Genomic DNA, 11,864 nt, shown 5'->3' with positions numbered 1-11,864 from the left:
AAATTTGGCCAACTCCCTCCACAGCAGAGGACAACTCACTCCACAAATTTGGACAACTCACTCCACAAATTTGCACAACTCACTCCAAAAATTATTATTGAGGAAGACATTTGTGCCATTCCATTTAAAGGGGAAAACCACCAACTGGAGGGAGTTGTCCGAGCCCTGGAGTGAGTTGGCCGAGCCCTGGAGTGAGTTGGCCGAATATTTCTTAAGTCTTCATGGAGTGAGTTGGATTTGGAGTGAGTTGGGTGGTATTCCATTCAAGACCACCTCAAGACTGTCCTGGAGTTGAGCATGCCTTTCCCTTGGAATAAATTCAATCAAAATTGGCCATCTGTGTGTAAAATAAATGTTGTACTCTAATGTATAAAAACACTTTAGCGTTAACATTACTACTAACACTAACATTAACAGTCTTCAACTAAAAGTAGCTCTATTGTTTTCCATTAATTATGCTTTTAAATGACTTTTATGTCTTTAAATGTATTTTAAGCCTTATAGGAAGCACTTTGTGTATGAAACATTCTATACAAGTAAATTGTCTCATCTTTAATTTTGTAAAAACAAAAAAGTAAATGTTTCTATACCATAATTATTCTGTTTAATGCACCAAACTCACTGTGACAAATTCATAAAAAGCTAATCTTTTTTTCTTTCTTTCTCTCTTCCCCTCTCCCCCCTCAATCAATTTCTCTCTCGCAGGTAAGGGTTTCCTCCACTGACCAGCTGTTAAAATTACCCACAACTATCAGGGACATCTAACAAGAAATATATTTTTGACTTTAACATACAGTAGATTATCCATCTATCAGGTAATCAACTTTTTTCTCTCTCTGCCCCCCCCCCTTCACCCCAGCCTCTCTTAGGCTCAAGCCTGACACATCTCAGTTCTTTAAACATGAGTCTGTCTTTCTGAGCTGTGAGGACAGACAGTCTAACACTACTGTTTGGAAAGTGATGAAGACCGATATCACAAACGTCACCACAGAGTGCGATGGTCGCTGGGGGAAGATGAACAACAGTGGATGCTTTGTCAGTAACTTGTACGTCTTAACAGGAGGTGGAGTTTACTGGTGAGTCTTCAGAGGGAAAGAGTAACACTGTTAATATCACTGTGACTGGTACGTTCAGCAAATCAACAACTGTTTTGTGTATTTCATATTTTATAGTGTGTTTTTTATTGTGGCTTTCATGTCAACGCCTCATCATGTTGGGATGGGAGCGTGCCTATGTTGCCTCAAACCTAGGGCTAGTTACTATGGGCTGACCCCTGCTGGCATAGTGTTGCTCAGAGTGATGTAACCTCAGTCAAATGCTCTGCTGTTATTTATCATTGTTCAGGTAGAGATGTGATCCTGGAGAGCCCTGTACTTCCTGTGATGGAAGGAAGTAATGTCACCCTGCTCTGTAGGACTAAGAAGACATCCTCTGACCTCCCAGCTGATTTCTATAAAGATGGAACCCTCATCGGGACTCAGTCTACAGGACAGATGACCATCCACCATGTTGACAAGTCTGATGAAGGATTCTACAAGTGTCACATCTCTGACCTTGGAGAGTCACCAGAGAGCTGGATGGGTGTGAGAAGTGAGATAGTTGTGTAATAGTATGTATCACATACCCACACTTTATTTGTCCTGTGGACAAGGAGGGACAAAATGACAGAGATGTGCTGATTGGTCAGCTGCTGTATAACTACAGCTGAGTGAGCTGACCAATCAGTGTAGCTGTCAGTGAGGTCGGCTACCAGTATTATACCAGTGCAGCAGCAGAGGAGTGTATCCATAGTCATACTGTGTACTTAAAGTGATAACTGGACGGCCTGTGTCGTAAAGACTGACATGGTGGCAGGGCCCAGCACTTCAGCTTCCTAATGGTTGATGGGCTGAAACTGCTCCACATTCTGGTAGAATGGATTTTGAAGTATTGCACAAATGCTAGTATTTTCTCATTGTCAATAAAATATGGTTGCAAAGGACCCCAATGGAAACAAGACATAGTGCTTTTAACAGACCCTTGTATTGAACTGTCCTTCCCTGTGCTTGTCTTTGCAAACTGTTAATAAAGTATTCAATCAATCAATCAATCGATTATATGATAAACAAATTAGCACTAGGGTTCCCTTGAGTTTATCCAAACAAGAGCAGGTATCTCAGCACTTTCACTCAGGATACTATAACTGCCTCTGATAGATAAACTCAGGCTACTTAATGTATCTCTCTCTCTCTCTCTCTCTCTCTCTCTCTCTCTCTCTCTCTCTCTCTCTCTCTCTCTCTCTCTCTCTCTCTCTCTCTCTCTCTCTCCATCTTTCTACTGATTCTGGGTCTGTGTTTCTGGAAGAAATGCAGAAGTATGTCAGTGATGTTCACACAAACAGTCATTTACAGAAAACAATGATTTGTACTGGTAGCTCACCTGATAATTGTTCTATTTCCATTGATTGCTCAACCAATTGCTGCAGGCTGTAGGACAGACAGGCAGAGTGAAGATATGACGTATGTTAATGTGACTAAGAAGCAGGAACATAAACACAGGGAGAGAGGCACTTTTATATTTATATTACATTTATTTTAATCACTGAATAACTGTACATTTTGAGTGAGCAATGTAAAGGTTCAAATTAGGGTTGTCCGATATTGGCTTTTTTACCGATAACCGATATACCGATATTGTCCAACTCTTAATTACCGATACCGATATCAACCGATACCGATATATGCGGGGATTATTGTGATTAGGGTAAGCTCAAATTTCATATCACACACACCATATACAGTAAGAACTCCTGTAACTTATTTATAAAGCCCAAAAAAAAAAAAAAAAAAAAATCACATCCCTAGTTCAAATATTGATGTTACTTTTCTTTTTTACAGATCCATGTTGTGTCAGGTAAATACAGTATTGATCTCTGTCTATTCATCAACATGACGGCAGTAGCATCTTGTTTTCTACTTAATTTCTGCTAAATATATTTTCATTACAGAACCGTTCAGTCTCAGGGAACCAATCAGGGCTCGGCTGCAGACCAGAGGACCAATCAAAGTGAGGCTGATGATGTGTACTGCCCACTGCAGCATGGTCAGTCTTTGAACCAATTATGGTCGTTAGGAACACTTTTTTTCCTTTCTTTTGTTAGGGTAGACAATTATTTTAATACCCCTTTTTATCCCCAATTTAGTCGTTATGCCAATTAATTCACCCTCCCCACCCGGCTTCCATCCCCCGATCACGGGCCAATTGTGTTTGTAATAGACGCTCGGCCAAGCCGGAAACACCACAGTGATTTGATACACTTCTGACAACTGGTTCTATTTTTTTAAATTACAATGTTTAACAACTAGAATAAAGCATCTTAAAGGGATATCTCACTTTCAAAAATTGGTAAAAAAAAAAAATGGCCCCCTCACGTATTAGGTTGAATCACCAGAACAAAGGACGGGGGTTTTTGATGAATCTAACATGTTAAAAATGTAGTTATAATGGGTTTGTATAGGAATGGGGCGTGTCTGATAAATTGAATATCAAATATCTAAATACTGAATCAAGCGACTTATGTTATAGCATTATTATTAATAATAATATTCCATTCGGGTGAAGTTTTAAGGTTGTTTATTAGGAAGATTTCAGCAGAGCAACAGCATACACAGATCGGTAGAGCCAGGCCTCCTGGCCTGACCAACAGCCCATTCGGGGCACCAGCCTCCTGAAGTGTCATATGCGACACCTTTTATACACAAAGATCTCTCCCCTAAATGTAGATAAATATAAACAGGCTATACTAAGTAACAGTACCATAGAGCTGACTGGTTAAATTAGCAATGACCATGTATAGTATCACAGGACAGATTATTTGCTGACACAGAGAATAATGTGGAAATAGACCGTTGTATCAGTTGTTGAATGACGGGAACAGAAGCTGTGAAAAGGACCCTGCTGTGTGGCTACCATTCTAGGGCCAAAATACATATAGATACATATGTGATTTAGAACAGGTTGGCATTCTCAAAATAACCATTACACTTAAAAACTGTCTGAATGTCCTTTTTGGAGGTACATAAAAGTAATTGGCAGACTGAATCATGTTTGAAATAATAACAGAAATAAGAAACACTGTTTATTTGTTTACCTTTAGGCGACCAAAGCATGTATGGAGTAATCCAGCACTCAGATGACTATGAAAATGGTACAGGTACTTTTTAAAGATCAAATCCACTGATTTTAATCTCAGTTAGTTTGGTTTCATAACTTCTTTGCATTTGACCCATCAGTGTCCAGTCCCAGGGCGCGCTCAGGGAGCAGTTAGGAGTGTCTCTCTCAGGGAAACCTCAACACGAAGCCAGGAGGAGCCGGGAATCGAACCGAGGACCTTCCGAGAGTTCAGCACACTACTGCCTGTCACACATGCCACTGTGTGAGGAGTAGATGTGATACTGACACGCACGCACGCACACACATACGTACGCACGCACGCACGCACGCACGCACACACACACACACGCACTTACGCACGCACACACAGTCACACACACACACACACACACACACACACACACACACACACACACACACACACACACACACACACACACACACACACACACCCCTATTCAGTGCCTTGTTCAAGGACTCCTCAGCAGGATGGTCGTATAGAATCAAAAGAGATTGAGACCTTATGATTATGTATGATTATAATTAATTTACTATACTTTTATTTGTAGCATTATGTTTTTTAGGTTGGTGATGTAGGGAGTCAAAGTCAGGGCTTCATGTAAATACTTGTGTAATACCTCGAGTTTACCTTGCTTACTGTAAATTGCTCTGGATTAAGAGCGTCTGTTAAATGCCTCAATTGTAAATTGTAATAAAGTTGTGTTGACTTTGGTAATAATGTGTGAAATATCAATACAGTTTTCATTTAATGGGTTTTGGCATGTGCATCAAAGAGTAGAGACAATCTTGAAACTTTAGATTTTCCTTATTTTCAATCCTTTAAATTTCACATCTGTACTTGTGTAAACATTCTTCATGAATCATTATAAACTATCTTAATTTTTTTGTCCATACAAATAATTTGTATTGTAGACAATTTGTTATGTAAATCATTTTATAATAAGTATTTTTGAATAGATTCGAATGCTTCCTGCTTCTGTCATAGGTAATTAGTCATTTGTAATTACAAGGATAATTAGATAATTACAAGGATAATTAGAATTGTCTATCCATCAATCAATCAATGTGTTTTTAGTGGAAGATTGAATTAGTGGGACTTTAACCAGGTGCAATGTTACTCTGAAGAGAACGGGATGACAGGACGCTTCCAACACCAAAACCACCACAGCATATTAAAATACCAACTCAACACAAAAACCCCACATTGAATGTATAGTTTTTTTTAATGACTTTGTTTCATGATTTAAAAACAAATCCAAGAAACATTACATTTTTATCATACAATTTCAAATGTTTGGGGTAGAACAAGTACATTTATTTCAACCATTCAATCAATGCATTTTATTCATATAGTGCCAAATTACAAGTTGTCTCAAGACACTTAATTTGTAAAGCAGGTCAAGACCATTCTCTTACAGAGACCCTGACCCAATATTCCCCCAGGAGCAAACACTGATCAGGTCTTGGCAGTCTAAGCCTACAGCAACATAACTGAATGTTGAAGTTTACTTAATGTAGGTAAAAGACTAGATAACCCAAAGATCATCTTACAAAAATATTAACAAACACACACGCACACGCACACACAGTGTTTCACATGTTTTAGACTTTTAACCATCTTCAGGTGTAGCCTGGTAAAGGTGCAATCTGCATTATCTTTGGTTGTGAGTGTTGTCAATGCAAGCAACTTTGCACTTAATTGTCTTTAACTAATCAGAGCTGCAAACCGCTAGACTTGGAACCAGAGACAGACGCAAGAGTGCTCTAATGTATGGTCCCAATCAGAATCAAGTATTCAACAATGGTGTGTAATAAAGCTATGGGATTTTTCTACGTAATGTTACATTTTGTGTATGATTTTTATTGTTTTAATAGACGGAGATCTTTCAGTTGAGTTTTGAAGGAGAGCCTGAGGAAGAGTGCACGTTTTTTCTTACAGCAAACCCATCACCATTCTCTGTGCAAGTGGCTATTTTTTAAATAGGTATTGAAACATCTACGTATATTAACCACAGCAGCAAACAGTTCTATGGAAACAAAGCCTATGCCAACAATGAGCTCAGTGGTCTATGTAGCTGTTGCATCCTGTATAGATGCTCTGTGGTTTTGAGGTCTAAAAAACATAAAACAAACTCAATTTCTGTCCTCTACTGCAGTCCTCATGAACACTCACCATGTGTTATACTGCTTCATGTTTGTAAGTATGTATACAGTATATAACATAATTATTCTTCTCGCACTGTTGTGGAATGTGTTCAGGCAATGACTAATTTCACTGACGGTTAAAGAATGTTTGCGCAACAGTAAGAGACTAGTCCAAAATGAAGGGAAAACTTAGAAAAGAGCCAAAACTGAAATACATTTCAATTAATAAAGCCAAACATCATTGGGGAAAAAATGATGATGCCAGTTCTTTCAATGAGTTTCTGTCAGTACATGACCTGTGAGGTAAGATGGACGCCATGATGGCTGTATGATACAAGAAAGAGTCTCTGTCTGAGATGAAATTAGAAATTGCTCCTGTACCATCCTCTATCTCAGGGTTACCCAAACACTGGGTCTGACCCATTTTTATCAGTTGTGAGTAAATATCTCCTTTTTTAACATTTACAACATATTTGTTTTAAATTATTTTTCAAATGATATAAAAATATAAAAATATTTTCCAAGAATTTCAGAAATTGGCCCAAAAATCGAAACAATTTTTAAATAACTTTTAATACTGAAAATAGCAGATCTACAAGCTCCCAGCGTGTCACATCGTCACATGAGCTTGTAGATCGGCTATTTTCATTTTTTTTAAAATAGGGCCTTCATAAGGGAGACACCAAATTAATCTTTTGAGTGTCAAGCTGAAAGGTTTGGGAACCTCTGCTCTACCTGTGCAGTGGCCTGTACTGGTGTGAGTTCACATGGGAGAGAAGCAACGCTGTGAACATCACAGTTCATGGTCAAGACAAGCCATTTCAGTGAATGAATGCCATGAGTGTTGTGTTATCGTTGTGTTAACAAAGTCATAACAGTTTAACCTCATAGTGTGAGTTTTAAGCTGTGAGTGTAGGTAATTTCTGCGCTTAAAACACAGTCAGAAAAATCACCACAAAGCATCATGAGGATGAGGGTGGGATTCTGTTTCAGGTCTTGTGGTTTCCTGTCTTCAGGGCCCTCAGGGGGAGACAACTCAGCCATGTTGCCACATATCCTGTCAGACCCCACTGCTTTACACGTGACCAACATGATGAACGTCAAGGCTGATAACCTCCATCAATATAACTGTGTGTATGTCTGGGTAATTAAATGAATATGTCTGAATCCCCTGTAGAACTCTGACAAAAAAAGAATAATACTAACTAGTCCATTGGACACGCATTGTACCAAAGGACAAGCATTTGAATTACCTTCTTCTACAAATAAACAAATAAACTTACCGGCATTGTGTTCATGTGACTGGGTATTACAACACATAGTAACTGTCTCATAATGGATAATAATATTACTAATATACTACTATGAGCCTAGGAGGAGTAGCATATAAGTGCATGGTGCAGTATGCAGTACAAGTGACTCTGAACACAGCATGAGACAGAGTGTAGAGTATTAATATATTTATTAACAAACTACAAAGTGTGATGTAAATATTCTACCCAAAATATGGGCTTCCGGTTCCATCACCTGGCAGTGTCATGATCTGGGATCCTCACTTTCCCCGGTCTATGTCTTAATAAACTCTTTGAAACCTATACTGGTTCTTTGTCATGTAAAGGGGAACCAGAAATTCAATTTTAGCTGTAGGCAAAGACATAATGGAACTAGACATTGGTCTGAAAGCCCATAAAAACAGAGCACTTTGGTGGTCTACAACACTGATATTGAATCATGGGGTGATCATGATGCTAGGTGAAGGCTAATAGGCTATCATGTCTCATTTAGGCCACTAGATGTCACAAGGGATCACCCCAATGGCAAACATCCTAAACGTGAAGTCCTTGGCCTCATGAGGTCACAGTTATGTTCTTCTCCATCATCATGAGTCTGGTCAGCCAGCCCTACACTAAAACTCTGAACAGTCACTGAGACATGTTTTATTTAATTTTTGTTCTTCATAATTCATCATAGTGGATTCATTAGGATGTATATTGTGTGATTGTGCTACATGCATGCCTACCATGGCAATGATTTTTTTTCACAGCATTTACAAGCATGGTCAGAGGCAGCCTGTAAGTGATAGGACAACACGCATGCACAAATGAGTTTACAATGTCATTTTAATGATAAATACATAGATATTAAAAACAACACTTGAACACTGTTAAAAACATTCCATGTTACAATAGTACAGTAATAGTTTATAAAACACTGAGTATTATAGAATATAGTACAAACAATGATGATATTCGTCTCTCTCTCTCTCTCTCTCTCTCTCTCTCACACACACACACACACACACACACACACACACACACACACACACACACACACACACACACACACACACACACACACACACACACACACACACACACACACACACACACACACACACACACACACACACACACACACACATTTGAATTCTTTATTTATGTCCACATAAATACAAGGTCTAAAGGACACAAATACTGGTAGTGCAACACACACACACACACACACACACACACACACACACACACACACACACACACACACACACACACAAACACACACAGTGTGTAGGTGTCAGTGGTCAGGGTGTTTGTACTGCAGACTGGTCCCATGATGCAGTGGGAGTATACTGCTGTTGAGAGAGTCAGAATAACAGCAACAACACAGACACGACTAGAGCGAGAGAGAGAGAGAGAGAGAGAGAGAGAGAGAGAGAGAGAGAGAGAGAGAGAGAGAGAGAGAGGAGAGAGAGAGAGAGAGAGAGGAGAGAGAGAGAGAGAGAGAGAGGAGAGAGAGGAGAGAGACAGAAAGACAGAGAGACAGACAGACAGACAGACAGACAGACAGACAGACAGACAGACAGACAGACAGACAGACAGACAGACAGACAGACAGACAGATCAGTTAGATTAAACACACTTGTGTATTTCTCTCTTTCCACAAACCCTGTATCAGAGATCATGACCTTTCTAGGTTTGGACAGTTACAGAACTCCCACACTGTCCTTGCCGGCTCCTTAGTGTCTGTGCTGTGCTGTGCTGTGCTGTGCTGTGCTGTGCTGTGCTGTGCTGTGCTGTGCTGTGCTGTGCTGTGCTGTTCCTCCTCTCTCTCCTCTCCTCTCCTCTCTTAATTTCTCTTGTTTTCTCTCCTCTCCATTTCATTCTCTCTCTCTCTCTCTCTCTCTCTCTCTCTCTCTCTCTCTCTCTCTCTCTCTCTCCTTTCACTTCCTTAAAATGTAAACAAAAGGTCACTTATCATTCATTCTTTCTCTCATACGCTCCCTCATTCCCTGATTCTCCGCAATCTGTCCATCTTTCTCTCTTTTCCATCTCCCTGCCTCATGCTATTTGAACGTCACGTCGTCACCAATGTGTCATCAACATGACTCGTGCAAAGATTAATCTTGTTGTTTTTACATTTACTGACACACACACACACACACACACACACACACACACACACACACACACACACACACAGTACTTTCCTACCTTAAAGCAGTTTTTAAACTTCTTGGAGACGACGTAGAGGATTATGGGATTGATGCAGGAGTTGACTGTTGCCAGGTTTATGCTGAAGTAGTCCAACACCAGCAGAAAACTACAACCACAGAAGAAGAGACCACATTCACATTAGAAACGATATTCAAACTACAACCACAGAAGAAGAGACAACATTCAAACTACAGAAGAAGAAGAATTTAAAACTGCTTGATTTCCTCCACATTTTGTAAAATAAATCATATGAGGTAGATTGCATTTTCTGTGCAGAGAATATTGATATTTTTTATGTAAAGCACTTTGGGCTGCATTTTATGTCATGAAATAAAGTTTATTAATATTTTACATTAACTGTTTTCAACCAGAATGAAAACAAACATAACGCGAGTATCAGGCTGGAAATGATAAAGGATCTCTGACACAATACAACATTGATCAATAGAAATGTATTACCGATAGAGTAAAGCCATATTTTCCCTTTAACCTGTATTGTTCCTATGCATCTTTTATTTAAAATAACTCTATATGTTAAAAACATGTGTGTGTGCGTGCGTGCGTGAGTTTGTGTGCACCTACTTGAGCAGGTCACAGCGGTGTACGTCATGTGACCTGTACACTGTGTTCTTCAACAGTCTGCTGAGGTGCAGAGGAAACCAGCACAGAGCGAAGATGAACACCAGACTGAACACTGCCTTAGCAACCTCACGACGCTACAGTACAGAGAGACAGGGAGAGAAACAGCATTTAGCAGACGTTCGTATCCAGAGAAACTAAAAATAAGCAAGGTAATCACATACATAGAGAGACAGTAAACTAGGATCCCAGACAAACCTAGCTCTGGTCCATAGCGTTAGAAGGAGTTCTCCACTCCTTCTAACGCTGTCGACCAGAGCTAAGACAAACCCAGAACCATACTATCTGTTTAAATATTAACATGTTATCTAAATTACATTCTTAACATTGTGGTCCAGAAAACCCAACCAAAGTGTTATGACCCTAGGGGGTCATATGTGTATTTTTCCTGTGTGGTGTTGCCCTGTGTATGTTTCTCCCCTCATTAGTGTGTGTGTGTGTGTGTGTGTGTGTGTGTGTGTGTGTGTGTGTGTGTGTGTGTGTGTGTGTGTGTGTGTGTGTGTGTGTGTGTGTGTGTGTGTGTGTGTGTGTGTGTGTGTGTGTGTGATTTCTGATTTGAGTGGTGATGAGTGACTGATTGAGTACCAGCTGTGAATGGTGACTGAGTTGTGGCTGAGTGTGAGTGGTTGGCTACTAGCTGGAACTAGCTGGTGATTGGCTCCTGTGGACTATAAAGATGGCTGTCTTCAAATGCGTTGAAGCCTTTCTCCTAGACAGCCTGAAAACAACCTCTGTGTTAGCCAGTGCTTTTAGAATTGTTGTGTTTTATAGAGTTGTATACTGGTGTGTGCTGGCTGTGTTTGGGGACTGGGGAGGGGGGAGTCCATTTTTATGTTGCATCTTTTATTGTTGATATCGTCTATTTATTATTTTTTGCCTACTCACCTGCTTGCAAACTTTTTTATCTGGGTGTGCAAAAGTTTTTCTACACAAATGTCAAGGACCTCTGAATAGATATGTACTTGGTCGCAGACTCCCATCTGAACATATTTTGTGTTAAAAGCTCAAAATGTGTTGCATTGTGAGCTTGTAGAGTGGCTATTTTCAAATAGCCGATATGGTTAAAAGGTTAAAGTATGGTGAATTTGATGCTATATTAAATAATTTAACTGGGGACCCCCTGGAACCCCCCTAAGGACACCTGGGGGTCCCCAGACCTTTGAGAACCACTACTGTATATGTAGGCTACCTGTTTGAGGTGTTCACTCAGGGCGATCTTCAGACTTCCCTTCCGGTGCCTGAGCATCTCACAGGTCATCAGACCGTAGAACACAGCAGAACACAACACAGGAACACAGAAGTACAGACACAGCAACCACCAGTCCTTCACGTCACGATAGAACTGTAACACACACAGGAAGGAACACACAAACACAGTCACAAATACAGCCAGAACACAGAAGCACAGACACAACA

General features: G+C 39.9%; 1 protein-coding gene across 1 annotated transcript in view; it reads right to left on the bottom strand.

Annotated features, from left to right (window-relative positions):
* Window positions 1-8,889: 8,889 nt before the first annotated feature.
* LOC311034389 (endothelin receptor type B-like) overlaps window positions 8,890-11,864 on the bottom strand; it is a gene marked incomplete at both ends in the record, with an annotated part of 5,440 nt that continues 2,465 nt past the window's right edge. Inside the window, 4 exons of the mRNA XM_084042270.1 lie at window positions 8,890-8,988; window positions 9,807-9,915; window positions 10,392-10,525; window positions 11,638-11,790. Of these exons, the coding sequence (XP_083898396.1) occupies window positions 8,890-8,988; window positions 9,807-9,915; window positions 10,392-10,525; window positions 11,638-11,790 (495 nt within the window). The remainder of the gene's footprint in view (window positions 8,989-9,806; window positions 9,916-10,391; window positions 10,526-11,637; window positions 11,791-11,864) is intronic.

The sequence above is a fragment of the Gymnoscopelus microlampas genome (assembly GCF_963454915.1).
Source record: "Gymnoscopelus microlampas genome assembly, chromosome: 19".
Classification (NCBI taxonomy): Eukaryota; Metazoa; Chordata; class Actinopteri; order Myctophiformes; family Myctophidae; genus Gymnoscopelus; species Gymnoscopelus microlampas.
The sequence above is the reverse complement of the archived record's forward strand: the minus strand, read 5'-3'. Positions and strand labels throughout refer to the sequence as shown.